This window comes from Eublepharis macularius, chromosome 8 (genome assembly GCF_028583425.1).
Source record: "Eublepharis macularius isolate TG4126 chromosome 8, MPM_Emac_v1.0, whole genome shotgun sequence".
Classification (NCBI taxonomy): domain Eukaryota; kingdom Metazoa; phylum Chordata; class Lepidosauria; order Squamata; family Eublepharidae; genus Eublepharis; species Eublepharis macularius.
The window spans coordinates 102,494,032-102,521,049 of record NC_072797.1 but is presented as its reverse complement, the minus strand read 5'-3'; the positions used below and the strand labels follow the sequence as shown (position 1 = coordinate 102,521,049).

The following is a 27,018-nucleotide window of genomic DNA, read 5'->3' as shown; positions in this document are numbered from 1 at the left end:
CCAGCCTTTCAAAGGTAAAGAGTATCAGTTACCTAATGGGTTAAGAAAACTAGTGTTTTCCATTACATGAGACCACAGCCACTGCTCCTGTTCTATTTGATTACAATACTGTCTCTATAGTAAAATGGTTCATTTGCCAAAAGCATCATTAAAAACCAGGCATCTTGACTTTTTCCCTGTCTACAAAGAATCATATAGACTTGCCTGATGACTTGAGCAGATTAAGTGTTTCAGAACAAGAAAGAACTTAGGGCCTATGTTTGACAAAAATTATATAGGAGAATCCAGACCTTGTTCACTCTTGAGAGCATTTCTCTTCTGCTTTTTGAACTTATCTTCAAGATCTTGGTCCTGCTATCCTTATAAAAACTGATTTTCACCCTACTATATTCATTTTGTGAATGTGATAAACATATGAAAAAATATACTACACTCTGAGCAGTTGTTGCAAGTAATGGTTTTATCAGTGGGAATAAAATGAGGCCTGGCTTTTTACCATGCTGCCCTTCAGATCTCTTGTCTTGCTGCAGTCTCACGGATCATTGATATTTTGGTCACAGAGTAGCAGATTCAGCAGACAGAGATTGCTAATAGTTGCAGTCCATTTGCAGCATGGAAGCACACTGGAAGCACTCCCATCTCTCTCCTCTAATCCCATGTTGGAACACATTTTTGGGCCAGGAAGCTGTATAGATTCTAGTTCACATTGAAATCCTAAAATACACAAATAATAAAACTTCCTTTAGAATGCTAGCTAAAGCTATTGGGGACTATCAATACAACAGAATATCTTTTATCCATACCTCAGTTGACATAAATTCCTCATTATCTGTATGTATGCTCTATATCTATAAAATAACTAGTTCGATCATACGGGGGTGTTTCCCCATTGCCCACTCATGGTCACTGCAAATACAAAATGACAACAACAACATTCGATTTATATATTGCCCTTCAGGATGACTTAACACCCACTTAGAGCAGTTAAGTATGTTATTATCCCCACAACAAAACACCCTGTGAGGTGGGTGGGGCTGAGAGAGCTCCTAGAAGCTGTGACTGACCCAAGGTCACCCAGCTGGCTTCAAGTGGAGGAATCAAACCCAGTTCTCCAGATTAGAGTCCCGCGCTCTTAACCACTACACAAAACTGGCTCAAAAGCATTTGTAACAGCAGTGTAGCTTCAGGACTTTATGGAGGCTCTGTTTGCAGCCCTTCAAGATCGCTGCCATGTAAGCTGTAGCAGGGATAGGGAAGGGGGCAATGACAGAGCTGCCAAAAGAATTGCTAGTGATAAGAAAGAGGAAGCCCATTCCAAATTGGGCTCAAACTTTGCAAGAATTTTGGACTGACTCAGAAGGCACAAAAAAGGAGGTATTGTTCTGATTTTGGGAAGGGCTTGAATACTTGTATTTGGGTCCCCCGATACAACTTTGGGTTCAGTTTTTTGGAGGAATTCTGGAATTATTCAGGTTTCATTATTTCCTATGGGGGACTTTTGGGGGCGAAGTCCTAGTGCTTCCTTTCCATTTAAGACTCCCAAGTTTCAAGCAAATTGGATTAAGAAGTCCAATTCTATGGGCCTCTGAACTAGAAGCCTCCAACCATCCTACTTGTCTTCATTGTTTCGTATGTGGAGAAGTCAATAGCCAAACATAAAAGAGCAACTATTGGCCAAAATCCTCCAAATGCAAACAGAACCAACAAGCCCAAAACAACCCATGTCAAACCAGAGAATCCCAACAGAACCCAGGGTCGGTGTGGCAAGTCCAGCAGACCCACTAGCCCTCACTGATGTTCCTTACCACCCTTATAAAGAAAAGAGACAACACCAGTATAGAATGCATGAGCTTCATTTTTAGTGCTTTTGTGAGATTTGCTTGTCCTTTTTTAAAATTGAGATACTTGTCTACTTTCCCAACATTTCTTGTTTCAGTTGCATTTATGAGAGGGGGTCTTTATGAGAGTAACAAGAACAACACTTTGGGCACTGTGTTTATTTCCTGCACAGAAGTGCTCTCTTTAACTGATCCTATTGTCTGGGAGAGCTGTCTTCCTACCCCTTCCCTCCTGCAGCCTTAAAATGCCAGCCCTGCATATCTTCCTATATTCCTGAATATTTTTAGAATTTTTCAGGAATCTATATCTGATATTCCTGAGCATCCCAAATATCATTCAGATACATAAGGTCTTTTTCTGATACACATTTAGACCAGAAATATCCAAATGCACATCCCAATCAGAGGGGAACATACACATTTGTATTCAAAGCCTTCCCATCCCCAATTCAGTACCATCATTACTGAGCACCTTTCACAAGGACAATTCTGATAAATCAAATCAATTGATTAATTGATGGTTCCAATTAAGTTAACTAATGTTACAAATTAGTACTTTCAGTCCTAACTTGTATATATCAGTACACAAATAGAGCACCAGTGACTTTGACAACATTGATTCCTGATAAAAATTATTATAGGCATAATTTCCATTTATAATATTTTTTCTAATTTGTGACACAGGCAAAGTTACGACATCCAGATTATTGCTGTAGTGGATGAGACTGGCTTTAAGTCAGGCAATGTCCTTGATTTAAAGAATCCGTTTTTTAGGTAAGAAATGCTGTTAACTAAGATTCATGTTTAACATACACATTCATGGAAGAGCCCCCTCTGGATGTGTTCATGTTTATTTGAAAAGCCTTCAGGAAAGGGTGCAAGATGGAAGTTTTAGAAGGGTGGTGTTTAAGGAGTCGTAGAAGAGCAGCCACGTGGTAATCTTAATGGCAGACCGAGGTGGGGTCTGAAGAAGGGAGTCCCTTGATTCTCAGAAGCTTCTATCCTGAAAATCTCGTTGCTCTCCCAAGGTGCCACTGGACTTAAAATCCTGCAGTTCTGCTGCAAACCGACACAGCTACCAGCCTGGAACTAATGTTTTAATTGTGTTTTTGTTTTAAATTGTATGTTGTTACTGGCCTTGGGTCTCAGATTTCTGAAGGAAAGGCAGGTTTAATAAACAAATTAATTAAATACATAAATGGGTTGCATAAATAAAGGCAGTTTTTATAAATAAAATGTTACACTGCATTTGAAAATCAGAATTAATTCATGACTTTTTACCGATCTTAATTAAACGTTTTTAAATTTTATATGTTGAAATGATCTAAATATTCTGCAGTCTCACAGACATTTTTTTCAATTATCTCATCATGTTTTTAGAAGTGCCTATGTGCATATCTATTGCTAACCTATCAGTTTCTTACAAAAGAATGCTGTGTACCTATTTGGTATGACAGGAATAAGCTTGTTTTCTCTACCCCCATCCATCACCTGTGAGATAAGGAATTGTGTACACTTTGTTATATCTTAGGATTCCGTTCTGCTAAGTGAGGAGTGTTCCTCTGCCAGAGAAAGACTTCTCACCTAATGGAATGAAGTCCTTAGATCTAAACCAGTTGAAGCAATGCATTTCAAATGTAACAAGGTGGGGTGGATACAATGGAGACAACCTTAAAAATGTGTTTATTTTCCCTGAGATACAGAATTTCCAAATCTTAACTCTTTCTTCTGTCCAATGGCTCCTATTTTTAATACGTAGGATAATCCTTACTGTTCAAGTACAGATGTGAGATGAAAGATTTAGCAATAGCGTCAGGGCTTTTTTTCAGCGGGAACATGGTGGGACGGAGTTCCGGCACCTCTTAAAAATGGTCACATGGCCGGTGGCCCCACCCCCTGATCTCCAGACAGAGGGGAGTTTAGATTGCCCTCCACGCCGCCGAGTGGTGCAGAGGGCAATCTAAACTCCCCTCTGTCTGGAGATCAGGGGGTGTGGCTACCAGCCATGTGACCATTTTCACTGAGGGCAATTTAAACTTTAAAAAACTCCCCCCTTGTTCCAGCTGACCCTGTGACATCATTGTGCAGTCTTGAGTTCCACCACTGACTTCCACCACCTCTTTTCCCAGAAAAAAAGCCCTGAATAGCATTATGGTCTGCTGACTGAACTGAGACTGATATATTGAAGCAGAATTAGACACTAAGAGCAGAGGAGAAAACAGAGGTCATAGACAGTTGCAGCATAATTATTTGCAAGTGCTATAAAAATGTATGTCAAGGCAGACCATGAATGATGTAGATATTACGAGATAATTCACTTTTGGATTCAGTTTGCCAAGATCTTGGTTCCCAACACTGAAATTTGTAGTGCCATTTTTTTCAGTTTTTGGGATGCAGTGAGTGGAGAGATGTAGCGCTTTATGCATGCTTCAGGGAGCATACTTCTTCCCCACATATAACCAATGACAACTGGAGGCTACTCTGGAAGAAAAGGGTGCAAGCTTAATGGGTGCACAGAGATATGATGGAAGGCAATAGATCCAAAGCTTGGTCCCTTGCAGTCAGTGGATGGTGGGTGAAATGAATACAGCCGGAATCAGTGATACTGACTGAACTGTACATTGTGACTAAATAGTTAAGTGAGCCTTTTTATATTTATCCTTATCTATTTTACACACACACATTGTGACTAAATAGTTAAGTGAGCCTTTTTATATTTATCCTTATCTATTTTACACACACATACACAATATCATATAATGTATCTATTTTCTTCTTCATGGTCTTTGTGCTCCCCCGCAGATGGGTTCATTGCCTGTACAGTTAGCCAAAAATGTTTTCTGTTGTAGTTTTCAGTATAATTAGACTGAGCAAGTATCTCAATTTGTGTTGTTCTGATACTTTGTCTATAGGTATGCTTAGATTATACTTTTATGGTCCTGCTGGAAGAAAAACCAGGATTTGCAACCAAACCAAGAAGCCTCTGAGGTTGAAAGTGTGAATACTGAACATGCTTCTTCTTCTGTGAAATCTAACTGTACATATCTGGAAGAAAATATTTTATGCATATTGTGTAATAAGGAGATATTTGTGCAGTTCCACCTTTTCTGAATAGCAATCAGATCTTGAACATGTCTGTTTGCTAGGTATTTCCTTCTATGTTCAATGGTACTTGCCTGATAATACATTTACTTCCATTGAAAACGTTGGGACTGAGAAATGTGTATAGGAATGGAGTGCCACAGCCTCATGTTTTCACATTTGAGTTACTTTGTTTCTTTGCTCCAGTTGATCAATGATGTGCCATGGTCGGTCTCTTGACCCAAACAATTACTATTTGGGGGGGGGGGAGGGGGGAAGATTTTATTGCAAACTGGTTTGGCAGCTTGCTACGGAGGTGTAAAGCAATGTGAGGATGGTGGCCTCTAACCAGGATTCTCAGGCTCTGGTGCCCCACCTCCTGAGGGTGTCTGATGGGTAGGAATTTTCTTTTTGTTTGGCTTCAGTCTTTACTTTTTCTTACCCCAAGGAATATTCCTAACAAAGCCTACCTCATGTTTCTGTATATATATGTATATATATGAGTAGGATACAGTGTGAATCATACTCAGGCTCTATTTCAAGATATGTTTAAATACTTGCAGCTTATTCTCAGATGGCCAGTATTAAAAAGTTACCATCTCACAGCACAATGGCACTAAACCCTGACAAATGTTCCTGTCCTAAATTATTTAATGGTTGAATGATCCGGGACTGTCCACATCAGTTGACAGGCTTGGCTTCATAAACTCATTCAATATTAGTAGAATAATTTCTCTACATCTGTATTTCTGTACATCATACATTCTGTAGATAATACAACTGGAACTGTATATTTACGCTTTACAATAAAATTTCATTATAAAAGACAATGTAGTATAAAATATGATGTGGTCTTTCTCTAGGAGGTCATTGTGGAAACTAATCTTTATTTTTATTTTATTTATAGTCTGCCTTTCTTACTGAAACTCAAGGTGGATTACATTGTGTAAGTCAATGCAATCAATAGGATGAGACATCTAATAAACAATACAATAGGACTAGGATTACAGCATTCTGAAACAAAATATAAAGTATTAGACATGATATGTTAAGCAGTGCAGAAAATGGTATTACATAAATTGCAAACAATGCAAACAATAGCAAACAATCCACAGCAACAATCCAAACAATAGCAAACAATAGCAAACAATCCACAGCAACAATCCAAACAATAGCAAACAATAGCAAACAATCCACAGCAACAATCCACAACAAACAGGTAATACATACTATACACAATGGTTATAGTCCAGAGTCCCATTCCCTTTATAAAAGCTCCTTATAAATTAAAGACCACCCCCCTCCCTCCCTTAGCTTCCGGTACTTTTTATCTATGTTTCTGGGTTTTCTTTTTTATTAATTCAAATGAAAAGGAAGCAAATATCTGTACTGTAAACAGAGATGTGCACTTAAGTATTTAGCCTTGAAGCTCTATTTGATACTGTAGAGTTTCTTTAGGGTTTTGCTAGTGATTATTAGCACCACCATTCTACAACACAAAAAAGAGGTACACAAACAAGGAATGAAAAAATTAAATTCAGCTGTCTTTCTGCTCTTTAAATGACTATGTTGCTTAATCCAGCAAGTTTCCAGACTCTCACCTATAATGAAAAAGCAGCAATGAATGATGTTTTGAGACTTGCTGGGAAGTGAACATGTTTGTATTCCTTGAGTAACTAGCTAACAGCGAGATTAGGAGTGAATCAAAATTACCAAGTGCTCTTTAATGGTAGATGGAGCGTAAGAAGTTCATGTTAATGTTACTTATTTGCTCAGATCCCAATCAGAGTTATGTCTCCCCAATCTAGGGGTGTGCAGCGGGGAAAAGATTCGGTTTTCCCATATTGGATTTATCCACAGCAGGAAAACGATCTGGAATAACCCCAAACCTGAAGCGGCAAGCCGCTTTGGGTTTGGGTTTCGGAAATCGCCTTGGTATGCTTTGAAATGATTCAAAATGATTTGGAGCATACCGAAGAGAGATTCCCACCTTCCCCCTGAGCCCCCTTCCCCCAACTCCACTTACCTTGAAGGCCTGAGCAGGCCCTCTGCTGCTGCCGCCGCGGCCCACAGGGAGGCAGGGAAGGCTGCAGCCGGCGCTGGTGCCACCACTGCCCGCACCGCTGCTTCAGCCTCTGCAGCGGCCAGTGGGGCAGCAGAGGCCAAAGCAGCAGCTGGCAAGGTGGCAGTGAATGCCGTGGCTGGTGCTGCCACCGGGGCCAAATCAGCGGCCGGCAGGGCAGCAGCAAGCGCCGCCACCACCCACGCCACCATAGAGGCCGAAGCAGTGGTCGGCAGGGCAGCAGCAAACGCCGGTGCTGCTGGTGCCCACGCCACCACCAAAAGACTGCCTCAGGTAAGTGAGGTGATGGTGGGAGGGCGGGAGGCCAGGCACCCTTTAAGGCCCCGAAGCAATCCAAATTGCTTCGGGAAGCTTTGATTTGATATTTCCAAATCAGGGCCATCGTGCTGGCTCCGATTTGGAAATACCGAATCTTTACAAATTGGGCCCGGTTCAGGTTTTTTTCCCGAACCGGGAACCCGAAGTGCACACCCCTACCCCAATCACTGTCCAAAATCTGTATACCATTCAGAAAGTTGATAATTTTTTGGATCATGTACCACTGGGAACAAAAATTGACCATTGGCAGTCTATGTGAGATGATGCAACAGTGTACTGGTTGTATCGGGATCAAGTCTGTTAGGCTTGCACTGCTTAATCATCTATGCAGAGAACAGAGGAGGCTGGAATCACCTCAAGCTAGGTGGTCCAAACCGTCGTCATTTCCAGTGCTGATCACAGCTGTTGTACACTGGTCCTCATTGGGACTGCATCACAGCCCAGAAGGCTGGATTTAGTTCCTGCATTCATAGTTTTCTGATCTTCTGCAGAAACCTTATGTGGATACCCCTTGCTGGAACAAGTTGTTAATTCTCATGACCTGGTAAAAGATTTTCTCTACCAGCAACAACAACAACAACAAAAAGGCCTAAGCCGCAATATATGCAATTAACTGTATCATGGTAATATTGCTATGGTAAAGCATGGGCTGTGAATCCAGAAATTATGCCCAATATGTGTGACCAAATGTTTAGGAATTATTGAGGGGTTTGAACAAGAAATTCCACTGATGTTTCTGTGATGTCTGACCAGGAGAGTTTTTTTTTTAAAAAAAGCTATAAAATCCATGGTTTTACACAGGATTTATTCTTTGTTCGTTTCTCATCTACAACCTGATCCACAATCTAGCTAAATCTGGGTACTTCAAGGATACGTAGCTCTGCAGCTGTTTTTCATCAGATGAAGGCCATACAGTCTTTACTCGGTGCTTAACAACCACAGTTGGGAAATGAATATGTGCAGGCACGCTGAAGCTCAGTGGATACAGGACGATTGCTTTGATTCATGCTGCCTGCCTACTGATTGCCTAACTAGCCGCCTGTACTGGCATTTATATACCAAGCAATATAAATACACCTTTCTGGGATGAATCTTTCTTGGTGAAGGAGGATGCATGCTTCTGAAATGTCTAAACCTCTTACTCATATTGTAAGTTTTGTGCCTTAAAACTTGACATTGTTTCTAAAGGAGAGGTTGGTTTATTATCTGCTGTGTGTCACTCATTCCCTAATATCAAAAGGGCACTGAGACTTTATACATCAGTATTAGTTTGGTAGATATGCACATCCTAAAACGTTTTTCCATGAATAAATTAGCAATGAGTCAATCTGTCTACAGAAAATAATTTTTATAGTGCCAGGGGAGCAATTTCCCCCAGACCATTTCTATGTCTGCTAGTCTTATCAGGCATTTTGGCTGCTTGCTGTATTTGGAGTAAGAGCCTCTTGTGGAAGCCAATTGAGAAACGTCCTGTTTAACCAAGGAAAATCCAAACACATTTCATGACATAGATTATCTGTGGCCCCAAGGCTCTTGGTTCCCGGTTCCAAAGCCAAGTTGAAAACCCAGCTGAAAATCAGCATCATCCCCTACCTACCCACCCAGTGTCTGGAACTGAGGTGCCTAAGCATGGAGGACTATGTCAGAATAATTCAAATCAGAACTACATTTAGCAAACCAATATATGGTTGCCTTATATGACAACCTCACTGTAATGCCAGGTAGGACTAGATCTGATTGAGATACCTATTGGGTGTCCCATGTGGCTTCTGACTTCTTCCATAAGTGTGTTCTAGAGGTTGAATCAAATGTTGCCTTTAAATTGAGAAATGCTGTTATGACATTCCCTCATCTTTAAACAACAGAAATGGCATCAAAGGTGTTTTTTTTTAATTCCAAAAATAACTTAACTAGTTTATTTACTTTAGAGGGGAAAAGTCAAGTGAAATCAGGGGCTGAACATTTCTGAGGTAATTCAACATATATATGAGGTAAAATCAGAACATGCACAGACTTCTGTTCTTCTGCTTCTGTTTTGAGGCTTTGGTTCCCTTATTTCCCCCCCAAGCACTCTAGTATACTTTCTTTTAGTATTCTCTTTCTGTTCTGGGTTAGGAATGCTGGTACTCACTTTCTAGTACCCCAATCCCCTCTTCTCCAAACACCAGTACTTTTCTTCAGTCATTAACTGAATCTGAAGGTCTCCACATCCGACCAGGCAGTTTCCAACCACATCCGACCAGGGATCCCTTCACTCTCCAGAGCTACCTCCCTATTTGACTGGGGAGGGATCTGATTGGGTAGCATGAGCTGGAAAGAGGAAGGTCTATTTTCAGTCCTAGCTGAGAGAAGAATCCAGCCTGAAGAGTTGCGGGGGGCGGGGGGCAGTGTCCTAACAGAGCAGTTTTAACACCAATTGGAGATCTGGGGAAGTTGGCAAGGAGGTTCAGGATGTCAGTGCAGACTTGCAAATGGGCCAAAGAAAAGGAGATAGATCTTCTAAGAATAGATTTTCCCTCCCCAGTCAAACAGGGAAGTAGCTCTGGAGAGTGAAGAGATCCCTGGTCACATACAGTGTAGAGCTCCCTCTCCTGAAACAAATCTGCTCTGAACTCAAAATCTGGACCAGCTGCATTCAATTATCTAGTTTATGCTAGAAAAAGGGAGCATATAATTTACCCAGAACCGCTAAAATACTGATTGGATAGTAATTAGCAGAGATATTTCTTGCTCCCTTTTCCGAAGCTGGGCACTACTGTTGCTTGCTGCCCCTGTCCAGGTATTATTCCTGATCTATTACATTCCTCCACAGGAAGATGACCTGTCTCATTTTCAGGAGCAGCAGTTTGGAGAGCTGGCCACAGCAAGACAAAGAGTGAGCTGGCTCTAATGCTATCCCCCTTACAGGTGAGGTGAACTCTACCGTAGTTACCGTCTTTTTAAGGAAGTTGCTCACTCTCGTTACATCTGCCCCCACTGACTCAACCTCTTGTTTGCAGGTCTCAACTATGAGCAATATCAAATCAAAAGAACACTTATTTAAGATGGCAGCCCACTGGGATCTAAAGCCCTCGTTCTCTTGGAACATTCCAGGGAGGTTGTTAATTCTTAAGCCCTTAGAGATCTGCTTGGTTTTGTGGTATTCAGAAAGGGTTGCCGCGTGTAATTGTAATCTGATACTCTTGGATTGGAAGTGCTGTAAAAAGTGCCAGTCCTCTTTCTGAGGGGTGTTTACATGAGTCAGAATTGATGGAATGTTAGATCGGATCTTATTGGAATGCCAGTTCAGCATTCCATATTAGAGCATCTTAGGTGGCCATTGTTCTCGCATTTTCCAGTGAGGAGATTAAAATGGATTAGCTGTTGCAATCAGTAGCTTTTAAGAGAGACTATTCGTTCTTAGGTGGTTGTGCTGTGCTTTGATGCATCTCTGTCCTTGCAGGTACAGTGTTGAAAGGAACCCCAGAGTGGGTTCTTATTGGGGGCCGTAGCACAGAGTGTGGGGCAAAGAGAAGAGCCACTTGCTTCTGCTTTGGTACCCAGCTGAGCTTTGGGGGCCTGGACAACATTGAATGGTTAGGAAAATGTGGAATGCTTTGGAGTCACTTGTTGCCTTCTCTAGTCTATTGTTTTATATCTGGCCTGCCCTGCAAATACTGGTGCTCATGAATCTCATATCCTCTGATCCACTCTTCTGCAGAGGAAAGTTTAGCATAAGGCTATTAAAGCTATAAAATTGATTTGGCAAGGCATAAGGTGAACTGGAATTTACATTGGGATGTGATGACAGAAGGGGGGAGGATCTCCACCCCCCCCCCCAGCATTGTATTTTCACTTTTTCAGGGACAGCAGAGTTAAATTTGTCCGTTAAAAGGAATAATTTTTTCTTAATTGAACTACACAAAGGCTTACTGGATTTCTGAACTGGGAGAAGAGCTAAGCTTGCTAGCCCCTTGTGGTGGTAGGATTAGTGCACAATGTTCTTGTTGTTAAATTGACAAGTGCCATGAGACATCTGAGGTTTTTTTGCGGGGGGGACGGAGAAATACCCCAAACAACTGTTCTTGGCTGAATGGTACTAGGGAGGTTGGGGGGGGGGATCCCTTGATACTCTACATCATCTCTTGTCCCCCTACACTATATAGTGTGAGGTTGATGACTTTTTTGCATAACTGGTAGGAACAAGGAGGAGCAAGGCATGGACAATAGCCATGTTGAGCTTTGAACCAAGGTATGGTTTGCCCAAATACTGGCAAGAGTGACTGAGCAGCCTTTTAAGGATCCCACACTAAAAGAGGGTTGAGGAAGTTTATTACTGGCCCAGTTAAAAAATGCCTAATAAACCCTAATTGATTCGTAATTGGTGTCTTTCTTTTTTCCAGGGTATGAGAGCAACATGACTGAAAGGATTAACATTTCCTGTAGTGCTCAAAGGGCGGGGCGGGGCGGGGCAGGGTAGGTGATGACTGGTATGGTATGTATATATGCAGAAGCCAACTAAATCTTATGTAGATGTGAGATCTGCACAGTCTTGGCTGGCTCTTTTGTGAACGCTGAGGTGATTTACTATGTGTAACGGCATAGCAAAGTGAATAATCCATTAATCCTCTTTTCTCTTTCCATAGCTGAAGACAGTGCAGGTGAGTTTCAGAAGATTAAAAACAGAACCCCAGAGTTTATTTTAAAAATTGCTAAGAAACCAAGGCATTTCATAGTTGGCTTTAGCTATTATAAAGTTAGCTGCAGAGCTGAAGAGGACGCCTTAAATACTCTATAAACAACAATCTCAATGTAGATATTTTTGCTTTAAACAACTGCAGCTTATTTTTGGTTTCCTGTTTTTTTAAAACTGAAACCCCTCTTGATGGAAACAGTGCTGAAACAATTTTGTTTATAATGGAAGCAAAGTCAAGGATCCAAGAAGTAGCTGTAGACACTCCCAAGGGCTTTGGAACATCAAGTAGGATTTCCACCCAGCTTCCATACTTGAAATACAGGCTCTGGTACCATTATCACAGCTAGCTTTTTACAGTGTCAAAAGTATGCTGTGTAGTTTTTAAATTTTAGTTTTGTTCTAGGCAAGAGATATGTGCTTCTGTGCAAGTCCTCCTGTCTTACAATTAAGTGATTGTTACTTTATAATAATAAAGTAAAAATAAACTGAGAGCCAGTTTGGTGTAGTGATTAAGAGCATGGGACTCTAATCTGGAGAGCCGGGTTTGATTCCCCACTCCTCCACTTGAAGCCAGCTGGGTGACCTTGGGTCAGTCACAGCTTCTAGGAGCTCTCTCAGCCCCACCCACCTCACAGGGTGATTGTTATTGTGGGGATAATAACAACATACTTTGTAAACAGCTCTGATGATCTCCTGAAGGGTGGTATATAAATTGAATGTTGTTGATTCTTCATAAATGGAAGAATGTCCCCTGTCCCAGCTGAGTGCTGCCCTATGAACAAGGCCCACTGGAACCTGGAAGCCTGAGTCTCTCTCTACACGAAACGCCCCAGCATGTGTTCGTCAAATGTAGGGAGATGCAATGTTTAGCTGGGAAGTGTAGTTTAAAAAGACAGTTGGCAGAGATCACTCCTCAAAGGGTTAATTTCATCTTTGCCTCCAGAAGGCTCTGTCAGTTTCACCTTTGCAGTCTAAAACTGTGTGGGCTCACAACCAGAGGGCAGCGGGGAGTGGAAATGGGCAGGAGCTGCCTTCCAGAGCCAGGCTTGGGCCTGGAGAGGTGATAATGGGCTGAAGTTTCCCTTCTGGCATTTCACAGCTCCTTCACATGGCCCCATTGTATAGCAAAGCCTATTGCTGGCTCTGTCTTTTTAAACTACCCCTCCCAGCTACCCCTGCATCTCCTGACGTGTGTTCTTCACGTGTCAGATGTCTCGTGGAGAGAGAGACTGAGTAAGCAGCACCCAACCCTGAAGTCCACAGAGAAAGGGAAATATTAGAGAAAGCAGTTGCCATTTGACACAGAAACTTGTTCTCTGAGAGAATCTAAAGGCTCTGTGAGCACTTACTATGAGCTGTGAGGTTCTTTGGATGCTGATAAATTTCTGAAGAGATTGTGCCCGGCAGAAAGAGGATACAAGAAGTACTTCACTCATCTTCATACTTTTGTACCATTTTTCTTTCTAATTCTTCTTATAATGTTTGTTTCTCACTATTACATCACCTGTTTGAGGAGGGACTGTGACAGAGGAGGCTCCTCACTAAGGGTCCTGGATGGGCAGCTCCCCAGAAAACAGAATTTTTTAACTTTAGGAGCTGCGAGGCTTCTACAGATTGAACGTTCTTGTTTTCTCCCTGATTTAGCCATTCACATCAGTGTACCAAAGTCTTGCCTTGGATACACATGATGGCTGAGGGAATCAGGCCAGGATTGACAAAACAGGAATTTGCCCTAACAAATTTCGTTGTAAAAGCTGAATGATCTCCCTCTGCTGGCAAGCAGAGGCCTTAAGACCCAGGGCCTTATTTATACCCCTGTTTGAGATTCTACTGCCATCTGGTGGTAAGTATATTCACCGCTGAACACGAAGAGAAAATCTGGGTGATGAGGGTAGGGGACGTGGACACATTCTTGCTCTTATTTCCTTCCACATGTAACCCAGCTTATTCAAACTGGCATAACCAAAACAATAAATTGTGTGCCATTTGTTTATATGGATAAAGATTTGACAAGTTGGTAAACTGGATCAACACTTTAATTTGGGCAATTATTTTGGCTAACGAATTAACCGATCATTCATTCATTAGAAAAAGTGTTAAAAAACCTAATGCATTATCTCAAACATATATTTCTCTGCACTAAGTGAGTTTTGTTAAAGTGATAATGAAACATATTGATTTAAGAAATGTCTACAGATGATAGCATCAACACAGAAGCAACTCTGTTTAATATTAAAAATGATATTTTGTACATTTCCCCAAATTATTGCCAAGGCACCAATTCTTTTAGCTCAGCTAGAACAAGAATTGTACACTGTGGCATTTGATATCCAGTTGGATGGACATATTTTCTTCATGCATATTACAAATATATGCATATTTATTGTTTATTACATCAGTAATAATCTAAAAATATATACCTGTCATAAAATGTCAAAGGATGGGATTTAAGAAGCCACCTATCACACTTCTGTCTCGCTACAGAAAGGGAAGCTGGATGGAAAGAGCTCATAAAAGTCTAGCTGGTATAGCAACGAAAACAGACGTCTCAAATTATAATAATTAAATAATTATAATTATGTCCATGCTCACCTGTAATACAATGGTAACCCTGGAAACATTTGTCTCTCCCCTTACCCTTTGTAAGTAATATCTAGACAGATAAAGTGACTGCTGTCTCAACCCAAAGCCACTCTGCATATGCTCAGAAATATTGTTTCCTTAGACTCTAGCAGTTGTGTGTTTCCGATGGCAAGTACAACAGAAAAAAATGTGATAGGCAAAGCTGGCAGGTTAGTGCCTTTTGTGCACAAAAATGGCTACCCTGAAGTTAGGCAGCTTTGACAGGCATTTCGCCCCCTCCCTGATGAACAGAAAAATGCCATTAAGTGACTGGAACTGACGTGGCTGTTTTTGTTGCTATAGTTGGGGCAAGATGCAAGAACTAGTCATCCTCTTCCCTTCATTATTTCCTGCAGAAATGTGACTGGTTAGTATCACACTGATGCCACGTTTCCTGCAGGGAATTCTGTACCATGACTAGCATAATTGTCAGAAAACATCTTAGGATAGATATGGCAGCTGCATCAGCTGTTTACCAGCCCTAGGATTATCTGTGGTACTTTTGGGTACCTTCTCAAAAATGGCCCAAAACAATTACTTCCTTTAGATTCTTCCCAACCTGCCTGCGCAGAGCTATCTTTAGGTCAGGGAAATTGATAATTTGCAATGTGAAGTAAAGATTTAGGTCCAAGCACCAGCTTCCTTCCTACCCCAAACTGGCCATGCTGGTTTCTGTGGCTGCACCCAGAATAAGCATAAGGGGGATGTCTTGCCTTGCCAAAGTGAAGCCCCTCAATCTAGGCCTGTCATACACAACTGTATAGGATGTAAAACAGGCAGGAATGAGAGCAGAGACATAAGGGGGGGGGAACAGAGTGGTAGCTGTATTCAGTTCATCAAAAACCAAAAAGCTCGTCTGGTATATATATATGCTTTTTAAAAGTTAGGCTCTCCTGTGGAGAAAAATATAAGTTAATTTACTCTCTTAATAAAGGACAGTGTATTTCTGTCTTATTAAGTCTGGAAGCATTTGTAAGGCAATTTGTAAAAATATTGCCCAGAGGCAGAAGAGTGAGAGATACCACACTTAGACTTTCAGGTGGGTGGCCATGTTTGCCTGTAGAACAACAAGATTTGGGTCCAGTTGCACCTTAAAGACCAACAAGATTTCCAGGGTATGAGCTTTCGAGAGTATCTAAACAAGGGAACTGGTCTCTTGAAAGCTGGTACCTATCTAGTTGGTCATACCCGTACTGTACGGGAGAGGATTTGGGCTAAAGGAATAAAGTCATTTTGTGCAGACTCTCATTATGCTCTCCGCGTTTGCACTGGGGCAGGGGGCTAAACTTGAAAACAGCCATTGAGAAGGCTGGCCAGTGAAGGATTTAAAACCTTTCTTGATACAGTACAGCTTCAGACCTCGGCCTCTACTAGAGTACCGCCCAGCTGAAACGATGCCCAAGCAGGCTGCAGAATAAGAAAAAGCGCGCGCAGGTATTTCGGTTCAGCCGCTTTTGCTAACCACATCCTTGCGATCACCCGCAATCGTCCTGCCTCCGTGGCTGCCAGGCACCGCCCATAAAGGCTAATCAGGAATGACGCTCCGCCTTCAATTCTGGTCGCCTTCCCCGTTCCGCTATAGGCGGGGCATGGGATTGCCAACCTCCAGGTGGTGGCTGGAGATCTCCCGGAATTACACCTGAGCTCCAGGCCATAGACATCAGTTCCCCTGGAGAAAATGGCTGCTTTGGAGAGTGGATTCTTTGGCATTATACCACACTGAGATCTCTCCCCTCCCAAACCCTGCCATCTCCAGGCTCCACATCCAAAATCTCCAGGAATTTCCTAATCTGCAGCTGGCAACCCCAGCGGGGCAGAGCTTCTCTGGGCCACATCTAAAGCCGAACCCAAACAAGAAGTTCGAATCTGTCTTCCCGTCCTAATGGCAACCCCTCGCCTTCGAAGCGTCCCGGGACGGCGAGCCACTCGCGGAGGTTGCCTCGTTTGGTCCACTGGGAATTGGACGCGCCGCATAGTTCCGTGGACTCTTCACCCCTTTGATTTATTGTGGCGGTTTGCTTTACGGCAGCTCGCTTCACGACACACTCGCGCCTTTGAAGCCCCGCGGCCGTCTGTGGGAGAGACGAAAGGTCCGCCGGAAGTAGTGAGAGGAAGTATTTGGGAGAATCGCTGAGGAGAGGAGCGCACGTGTGAAGGAAGCGTTTCCGAGGGCGCGGAAGGGCTTCCTCTCTGCGTGTCTGAGGGGCTCCTCCTGGCTGGTGGCTCTGCCTGCGCTCTGAGCCTGGCTCGTCTGGGACGCTCCTACTGAAGCAAGTCAGCTAAAAAATTTCCCTGCCTGGATCCGTCTGTGGTAAGAGCTGCGGGTAGCGCCTGGCTCTGAAGCTCCCGCTGTCTGTGTAGTTAGCCACCCACCCTGCTCGCTTCCCGGGTGTCCCCGTTAAACGCGGGCAGCAGGAGATCTCCCAGTAGGCATGAGTTGAGTAGGCATTCCAAGACTAGAGTTAGAGGCCATCTGTGCGGAAGAGCAGCTGCTATGTATATAGAAAGGCCTTGCTTTAATGTTTCTGTGCAGTTCCTTATCAGCCATTACTGAAGTTTACCAAACTAACCCGAATTAATTCAGTAAACTTGAGTCTGGGAATAACTGAATCTGATTCAGTATTCCCTTTTGAGTTCGGTAATACTGAATTTTATCAAATCAGGAATATCGAACACGAATTGCACATCTCTAGTTGGTTCTGCTCTTGGTTCAGGCTGTGAATAGTCCATAAGTGTCTGTGTGTTTATTTGTAGGGCTGACTGGTGAGTATTGCTGGGTTTCCTTGGCTGCTGTGGTGTTCTAGTTAACAAGAGACCTTGCAGCCCTATGGCACAAAGTCTCCCAAATACATACATAGGATGCAAGGGGAGGGTGGGGGGAGAGACAGTAACAAGACAAAATGATCTATTTAATCAGTCAAAAATTTTGGTAAATTGTCTTGTCAGATATTTGTGAAATATATCTATTAACTTTGTTATAATAAAGTTAAGCTTGACAGATTTTATATTCATCTGTTACTGTGAACGTGGGCTTAAACATATTAATTAACTTAAAGCAGTTTTAAAGTTATAATATTTGCTATATTAAGTAAGGATTCTGGATCCTGGGTGATTCACAAAATAGTTCATCTTTTTGTCATATATCCTGACATCCAAAGAGTAGCCTGAAACTAAAACCTTTAAAAGCAAATTGAATAAAAACAGAAATGAAGTGAAGTAACAAAAGACAGCTGTTCTAAGTAGGCAGCAGGCCAATTCTTAACATTTGAGATCCCTACAGGGATAGCTGGTAGCTATTAGGAGAAACTTTGTTATGCTGCTTAGTCCACCCAACGGTTGCAGAGCTAAGGGGCAAGCAGCCCTCATTTCTGGCTTTGCTAATAGGCTTCATCATCATGAAACGGAAAAGTAAGCTGCCATCTACATAGGGAATTCCCTGGCTTCAGAGAATATTTGATTGTATCATATACATTTACAATATTTGATTAGTCAGTTGTTCAGTTTGTCAACAGCCATATCTAAAATATTGGGATGGATACAAAGAGCTACAGGCAAAATGAATCTTGTTTGACAGGACATTCCTACCTTCTCTCCCCACCCCCACCCCCCATATCTCACAGCCTCCTGAAAGTCAGTTCCTATCCTCAGGGTACCACCAAACAATCACCTACTACTTTTCAACTGGAGTCTGCATTGGAAGGAGGGGGGCGGATTGGTGAAATCATCCCTTCCACCACCAGTTGTGCTGTTACAGTGTTGGAAGAGTGTTTTGGTGGATCCAGTTCATTGTGTACAAATCTATCAAAATACAAGACAACTAAACCAAAAAAAGTATTCAAAACCATGAAATGTCTATAATTAGGAAATAATTTCCAAGCCAAGTTATTGCACACACACATACACCCCGGTTTTAGTTTTTTCTTCTCTTTCTGCAGATGTTTCACATTGCTATTTATCTTTATAATTAATCATATAAATGTTTTTGATAACTTCTTTAGTTGCTTCATCATGCTGATATTTTTAGATTCTTTATTCACAGTATTGTTTTCTTATTTCTCTCTCTGTAGTTAAGAAGCCAAATCTGTACCAGTAAAAGAAAGGACTAATATCTATATAAGTTTATAGAACTGAAATACTATCTTTTTCTGTTTAGTGTCTTGGTACTGTTCTACTACAACTGGCTAAATTGTGTATCTATCAATAACACTCTCATTCTTTCATTTACAGAATTAATCTTATGGAAGCCAAAGGTAAAAGGAAATTCATAGGCAAAGGTGGAAAATCAGGTCCTGGAAAAAAGAAGTTTAAACAGAATGATGGTAAGGTTGCTATATTATTAAATATATTTCTTAAATGGCTTGAAATGTTACAAATTTTAAAATTCAGTGGCTGTGAAAAAAATATAGAAAATGAGGTTTTGAGATGGTGAAACTAAAAATGCTACCCCCTCCGTAAAAGTGACTGGATTGGATCCAAACAGTTTTCTTAGTAAAAAAGGGAGGGGGGGGGAATCTCATTTCATTATCCAAAAAGGCAATGCTGGGGATAATGAGACCTGCATGACTGCAAGCCATCCAGGAATAGGATAGTGGTAAGGATCTAGCCAGTTGTTTCCAGGGGTCTGTAGATAAAGGAAAAAATATTAAGCCTTATTGAACTAAACTAATGCATTAATATGTAAACCTCGTAGACAGTCATAGATACTGATGTAGATTATATTTTCTCTCTAACTCACAATCCTCCAGGGGGGAAAAAGGCTTTGTTGTAGCATGCAGAAAAGCTCATGGATACTACCGTCACAGATAGCAGTTTAAAGCAGCATCCACATTGTGTCTGTTCAATCTGAACTGGAAAATTAACAGAAAAGAAATGGTCTGTCAACAGATATTATCCACGATCGCTAAAAAATAACTCCATGCTGGGAAAAGGGACCTTGGTCTGGCCCAGAAAGGCTTTTTCCATGTTCAGATGTTCAGAAAAGTACTGGTGAATCTTTCCTGTTCTTTGTGCTGGTAGAAGTCGGTCCATATTTTCTTTGCATTTGCAGCCATGTTTTGATCCTAAACATATTTATATGTAAATAACTCCTCCTGATTTAACTGGAACTTATTTCTATTTAAAGTTAAAACTTGATGAGTAGATATAATTACTGAATGGTGGCTTGTGGATTTGAAGACTCTTGTCTTTTTCTAATAGGAGTCCCTAGTTAGCTTAACCATAATAGGGTATTGATTGTGGAGCAAGAATACTGTTGGATATAACACTACTCATGGTTGTCCTTTTACCTTGGCTTCTGTCCTCCAGGCTTGTGTAACATTAGCAATTGTCTCACGTTACCAAATTGTCAGAAATTAGTTATTTTCAATCCCACTACTTAGGGTTCAGAGGCTATTCAACTTTCTAAAATTATTTACTTATAAATGTGCATGTAAATGTTATATGGTTGTTGTGGGTTTTCCAGGCTGTATTCTTCTCTGCAGATTAGCACATCAGTACCAATCCATATGCAAAAGAACCTCCTCAGGATACAGTGAAGCCTCCCGCCATTAGCATTCCACACCCTGGGAAACTCTTACAGGATGACTCAGCTCAACCCCACCCCTCCTGAGTAGATACAAATGACCTACATCTTTTCCACACTGTGACACTGAGAGATCTCTGTCTTTTGGTGCTACACCTCTGAAGATGCCAGCCACAGCTGCTGGCGAAACGTCAGGAACTACAATGCCAAGACCACGGCAATACAGCCCGGAAAACCCACAACAACCATCGTTCTCCGGCCGTGAAAGCCTTCGACAATAAATGTTATATATTGTACATATTTGCCACATGCTTTACAATGTATATTCATTGTGTCTAATAAGCTTGTAAAGATTTTTTTTGTTTTGGTGTTAAGAGAGCCAGAGTGGTGTAGTGTTAGACTAGGAGCTGGAAGAACCAAGTTCAAATCCCCACACTGCCAAGGAAACGTTCTGGGTGACTTTGGGCCAGTCACAGCCTAATACCTCACAGGATTGTTGTGGGGATAAAATGGAGAAGAGGGGAATTGTGTAAGCCACCTTAGGTTCCCATTAGGGAGAAAGGTGGGGTATAAAGTAAAATAATAAATAAATAAAAATCAGTATATCGTTCCCATATTGTTTTGGGGTGTTTCATTCACCTGCTAGTAAATTTATAGAAAAATTAGTAAGAGAAGTATCTTGTGTTATAATACAGGATTTTAGTTTGAAAAAATAAAGAAATCTCAAATATAGACGAGGTCTAAAAATAACTGTTTACTTTTTAACATTGTGTTTAGATGCTGGTCTTCCAAAGAAGTTTGACAGAAAAGATAGGAAGAATGGCAAACCTAAATTTAAATCTAAGAAGTTTGAGAAAGGAAATGCAAAGCCTGGTAAAACTGGTGTAAAACAAATCAAGAGCAAACAATTACCGAACAAATTATCCCAGAAACGAAAACTCCGAGATGGTAAAGAAGGTTGGAATATTTTTTTCCCTTTTGAAATATATTTGATGAAGATACTTCCTTGCATTATAGTGAAGTGATTTTAGGGGGATACATTTATTTGAAAATTGATGCATAAAGATACTATTTTTATGGATTTTTCTGAATCTACAACTTATTCTTTGAATGCTGGTGGTGGCATTAGGAGCACAAGCAATGAGTATCAAGTTCGAATCTCAGTTCATTCACTGGTCTTGAGTAAACCCTTGTGTCATACGGGAATAATAGCTAAACTTTCATAAATAGTTATTGTGATAAAAAGGGAGAGATCATAGTGCCTTGCAATGGTCCTCAAATGTTGGAATACAGTACTCCCTTCTAAATTTACTAGACTTTTCAGGACCCATTTCTGAACTTATTGTAGCTTTCTGGACCACACTCCAAAGTAATTATGCTATTTCCTCCCCCCCCCCCCAGCATAAAACACAGAAATCTCACATTTAACAATGAACAGCTTTATTTTTCATGTTTAGTATTTATAAATATTCAGTGTTAAGTAACAAAGTGTATTTTGTAGCCGTTTTGCATATTATGCAAAGCCAAGCCCTGTTTTGGGTCAAGAACAGCTCACTCATTGCCAAACTATATGCTTTTTTTTAACATGCAGAAACCCTCTAGGATCTTTGTTATTGTGGCTGGCTTGGCAGAGCCTCAGTATGACACTTTGGAATAGCTGCTGCCTGCTTGGCATAGACAGGAGTACTAGGTTAGATGGACCAGTGGCCTCATTCCATATAAAACAGCTTTGTATGTCTTGAAGTATTATTTCAGAGTGAACTGTTACACACTAAAGCTTGTTCTTTTTCAAGGCTTCAGTATACTGACTCAATTTAGCATGAAAATGAGCCCCAGGTTCCTACTCTTCCTCCTTCCCACTTTGCACATCACTTCCCTTTCCATTTCCTGTTTTGTGCTGACCTTATCTGCCATCATGGCCAGATAGGTGATCTGTATGGGTTAGAACTTTTTCTCCTAATCAGAATTGGAACCTACCTCAAAAGCAGAATTTCTGATTCTAGCTGATTGGGATGGGGGGCGTGCAGGCTGTAGCTTTTTAAGATGGAAAATGCTAAACAGGAAATTGAAAGAGGAGCGTTGCGCAAATGGTGAAGAACAAGGGAGTCTGAATGGTGGCACCTTTGAAATTGTGATCAAAGGCAAAAAAAACCCAAGAATGATTAGATGTGGGTGAGATCCCATGAACAGAACAGTTTGCACCAATTAGCATTGTGTTGGCATTATGTGCTACTCTTAGTATGCCACAAAATTATGTACTTTTATGTATACATTAGGATTGCAGCCAAAGAAGCCTAAGTGGGATGACTTCAAGAAGAAAAAGAAGGAGCTCAAGCAAAGCAGACAGCTGAATGACAAAACCAACTATGATGCAGTGTTTAAGGCAAAGCAGATCTGGGAAGCTCTGAGACAGTAATGACAACTTCAGCTATGTTTTCTTTAATGAAACACCGTGCTTTAGTTTTTTCCTATGAGATAATGTTAACCATATGGTGAAACCTTTATTCAGCATAATTTATGCATGCTGCTTGCATTACATCTTTGTGTGATATATACAGTTGATCTCTGAATGTTTGGGTTTTGTTAATAACTGATGTTGTGTGTTGTCTGTTCTTAAAGGATTGCATTATGTAAAGAGTTTCCATCACTTGAGCAGTGATGTAACCTGTGCCTTCTGAGTTGATCATCTGGCTTAGGTGCAGAAAACCTGGTGTCGCAGGGCCTGTACCCCCTTCCCCGACTTACCTGGGCCCATGGTGAAGGAGGCCACTGCTGAGATGCCGGGGCCAGGAACCAACAGCATGGAGTTAGGGCCGCTGCTGCAGTCAGTGGAGATGGCTAGCTCCAGGGGCCGCTGTCACCAGACCGAGGACTCAGGCAGCCTCGGCCAGCAGGGGACCTCGGCCACCACAGCCAGGGGGCAGGGGTGTCAGAGCCTGGGGGGTGGGCTTGCCCTGCAATTTGGCCCACTTGCCTAGGCCAGCCACCGGGTGTGCCTCAGAAATGGGGTTTACAGCCCCCTTGTACCTTCTCTTTCCTCTGAGTAGCCTGTCACCTTTCTCTCTCACCAGCAGACTGCCCAGCTTCCTTTTACCCCAGCCTCTCTGGCAAGCCTGCCTTTATAGGGCATCCCTGAGGGAGTTTCCACCCCTCCCCAGGCTTCATCATACCCCTGGCTCCACCTCTCCTCTCCTAGGCTGATTGGCGGGGCTGCAGGCCCATCCAGCTTCTTCCAAGGATTCCCCCTGCTCCTGCCCCATTCCAGGCCCTTTAGGACAGACCGGCAGGGCTGGCTGGCCCCCTCCAGCCAGCACAGCCGAGCTGCCCCATCACCATTCCCTCCAGCAGTCCTGTCCCAGTTTCCTGTGGTGGTGTTGCTCCTGGGAGTGCTCTGCAGGCTGGGCAGTGCTCCTTGCTGGTAGGGAGGGTGACTGCCTGTTCCTCCGGCAGTGGGGAAATGTCCTGGGCAGCTGCAGCATGGCTGCAGCGCTTGAAGCCTTGCCTGGCAACTGGGCCTGCTGCCACCAGCCCCAGCTGGTTCCTTAACTCAAGGGTGGTACAGTGGCGGCCCTCAGGGCCTGGCCTGCTGGCCACCTCCACAACCACCAACTGCTGCAGCAGCCTTGACTCCACATCACTGGCTGCCTCCACTGCCACTGACTGCAGCTATGGCCCCAGCTCCTGCACTGTTGGTTCCCAGCCCCAACTATGGTGTCTTGTTGGTGATCTCCCTCAGTATGGACTCAGGTTGGTCTGGGGGTGGGGTAGGTCCTGCGACCCTGACACCTGGGTTCAGATTCAAGCTTTAAGCTTATTAGATGGTTTGTGGAAAGTCTGTCTGACCTAAATCATATTTTGATTTGATTTGAATTCTGGAAGCCCAGTATTCGCTGCCCTGAGCTCATTGGAAGAGGAAGAAGACAGATAAATGTAATGATGACCAAGGCCTACTTTCGCAATTAGTCGCTCTAAGGGCTTCACTAACATCTCAAGAGTGCTTTGCTTTTGACGTTAGAGTGAAAGTAGAGGGTTTCCTACCTCTATTTCTGTATGATTATTGATTCCTGGTATTTGTGGTTGTGACCCAGTGGCTCTTGTATGCACGCGCTTAGCAAGCGTGCAATTAGCAATTATGCAATTAGCAAGCTATGAGATGCTGTAATCATTAACTTTTTCCATGGATCAGATATACACTGGGTTGGATCCCACAGATCCGTTCCACTAATGCTGACACAGGGGAAATCACAACCATTAGTGAAATGCGTCCACAGATCCAGCCCACTAATCTTAAATCGTTCTGTACAATGGCTTAAAAATATAAACTTAGATCTCTAACATTAGATGCCAACTAACTGTCTAGATTCTTTGTTTTTGATTTGTTTTGATAATATTTTTGTTAGCTCTCAAGGAACAGTAGGTGATCATTTGCTCATTTTATGATTTCTTTCATAGGAAAAAATGTGACCTTGAGAAGCGCAAGAAACTGTTAAATGAACTTCAAGGGCTGCTTCATGGCAAAATAAAAAGTGTAAGAAATATAGCAAAAAACTTTCTACAATTACAAGTGACAACATGCTGATGCTTATATTGAGAGCCCAATATACAGTAGGGTGTGCATCTAGAAAGTTTCACTTTCAGTTCCAGGGGTTACAGAACAATTGTCTCTCATCACCGGTTTGTTCCAGCTAGGGCGGTGCCAGCTTGGAACTGATCCGTTTGGGTTTTTCCTTTCATGAGTTTTGGTCCCTTGCATGCATATTGTCCATGCATGCTCAAACGCACGCTCTTCTTTTTAAGGGGGTGAGGCTCTAGAGCAGCTGTTTTTGCATGCAACAGCACCAAAATCATACAGAAAACAGTCCTCCTTGTAAACCGTTGACCCACCACGTATGAGAGCATGCCACAACTTGGTTCTGTGTTTATGGGCCCAAGGACTGGGGAAGGTGCATGTCAAGACGAGTGTTGGGCAGCTGCACACACATAGTGTTCCTTTAGCATCGTCCCCAAACCCACTGACCCAGTGAGTTTCTTCTCAAGACGAGTGTTGACGGTGACCAGGCACACACAATGGTGGGGAATAAGAATGCGTAGTATACACCTGGTACCTCCCCATCATTTCATGCTGGGTTAACAGTTTTAATCAGAAAAGCCCCCAAAGCCAGAAGCCTTTCTGGGCTAGATGAAATTCCTCCTGGTGCTCTTCGTCCCTCTATCTTCTTAAGCCACAGTGAGTGGCCCTGGCATCAGCGAAGGACAGCAGGAGAAGGAGGCCACTGGATGGATATGAACCAGCTCCACATGCCTGGGACATCCTGGCTCTCTTTACTAATTCCTTTTTCTTTCCCATTTTCACTCCAGTCTGCATAACATGAGCCTTTGCGGTGGCTGGGGACTCAGATGCTGCAGGAGACCCCCCCCCCCTCCAACCCGTGTGTGCACCCGCATGAATGTTGCCAGGCTGCCCTTTCCTTGTATTGTCTAAAAAAGTGCACGGAAAGGGATGGCAGTGGCAACATCAGTGCTGATGGCACCATGCTGTCTGTTGCCCCCTTCCCTGGTGCAAAGCAAACCTTTGATCCCTATGAGCCACTCATAACCCCATTGCCCAGGAAGCATGGGGGGGGGAATGCGCTCATGCGCACCATGCACATCCCCTTCCCACCAATAGAGTTAACACTAAGGGCTCAGTCTTTCCCTTGGAGCCAGTTGGTTGCATGTGCAGACAGACTTGCTGTTAAGGAAAGCAAGATGCTGCCAGACGACCTGTGTGGCCTCTGTGCGGTAAGTACCAAAACAAACACAAATTTTTCAACAGGGGGAGTCGTTACGGTCTTTTTTTCCCAGACTTGGTTCAGCGTTCCAGAAGCTGCTTTAACGAGCTGAACCAGGAAGTACTTTGTGCTTTTTTAGCTTGTTGTACACCCGTAGTATATACTACATAATTCACAAAAAGGCAATGTCTGTGAATAGTACGCAGTTGGTTATACTGGTCCTGATGACCCGGTCTAATGGTGTTCACTACTTAGTTGTTACGTAGAGGTGTACTATTTCTAGAAATTTTGAAGCTACAGAAGAACTGTTTTCTTTAAAAAAAATTGAAATATATGCAATACTTACTTTTTCTCAAACCTATATTTGTACTTATTTAAAATATAGAAGTGCATCATTTATAACTTAGTCGGCATATAAAATTGTACAGTTTGTGGAATTTAAAATTTTGAAACTTTTAGAAAATAAGATGTTACTACATAGTAAATGAGGTGGTTTGTTTAGTTGGTTATTTATGCCCTGCTTTTCTCACAAATGAGATCCCAGTGCAGTTTACATCATTATTCTCTCCCCTTCTATTTATCCTCATAGTGACAACTGTGTGAGGTAGGCCAGCTAGAGGTTCAAACCTTTTCCCCCCAGATTCTACTCCCAACACATTGCACTGGTTATAATGAATGTTTCCCCTACCTGTACTGGTTGTAGGTAATATTTGTAATACTAGATATTTGAGGACTGTAAATGGAAGCTATTTCCTTCCAATTAATTTGTTTCTTGCTTAAGTTCATACTTCTTGGAATATAGTCCTACTGTGTTTGTCTTCACATCCTCAGATAGCTATAGCCTCCTTTTGAGGAGCTTTGTAACAGCTATAATAAAGGTAAATATAACAAATGTAATGCAACCCGAATGACTTGAAGTAACAGATTCAATTTATTTCCCCAGATGGCGTTTGCTCATGACTCCACTCGTGTCATCCAATGTTACCTCCGTTTTGGCAATGAAAAACAAAGGCAAGAAGTATTTGAAGAATTAAAAGGTACAGGTTTTTTACACATAGCCTTTTGTATCCAGAATGTTTTGTTGTTGTGGCTTCTCAGTGTGTACTTTT

The 27,018-nt window shown here is 42.2% G+C and overlaps 2 protein-coding genes across 5 annotated transcripts in view; both read left to right on the top strand.

The window, feature by feature from the left end:
* LOC129334214 (histone-arginine methyltransferase CARM1-like) overlaps window positions 1-5,743 on the top strand; it is an 87,153-nt gene extending 81,410 nt beyond the window's left edge. For 2 of the 3 annotated variants that reach the window (XM_054986136.1, XM_054986135.1), the window contains exons 12-13: window positions 2,523-2,612; window positions 4,751-5,743. In XM_054986136.1, coding sequence (XP_054842111.1) covers window positions 2,523-2,612; window positions 4,751-4,760 — 100 coding nt within the window. In that variant the 3' untranslated portion in view covers window positions 4,761-5,743. The remainder of the gene's footprint in view (window positions 1-2,522; window positions 2,613-4,750) is intronic. The other variant, XM_054986137.1, reaches the window with a different exon arrangement.
* Window positions 5,744-16,739: 10,996 nt separating this feature from the next.
* PUM3 (pumilio RNA binding family member 3) overlaps window positions 16,740-27,018 on the top strand; it is a 32,499-nt gene continuing 22,220 nt past the window's right edge. Inside the window, exons 1-6 of one of the 2 annotated variants that reach the window (XM_054987545.1) lie at window positions 16,740-16,928; window positions 18,845-18,936; window positions 20,916-21,086; window positions 22,415-22,550; window positions 24,591-24,666; window positions 26,853-26,946. In XM_054987545.1, coding sequence (XP_054843520.1) covers window positions 18,855-18,936; window positions 20,916-21,086; window positions 22,415-22,550; window positions 24,591-24,666; window positions 26,853-26,946 — 559 coding nt within the window. In that variant the 5' untranslated portion in view covers window positions 16,740-16,928; window positions 18,845-18,854. Of the gene's footprint in view, window positions 16,929-18,844; window positions 18,937-20,915; window positions 21,096-22,414; window positions 22,551-24,590; window positions 24,667-26,852; window positions 26,947-27,018 lie in introns of both variants that reach the window. The other variant, XM_054987543.1, reaches the window with a different exon arrangement.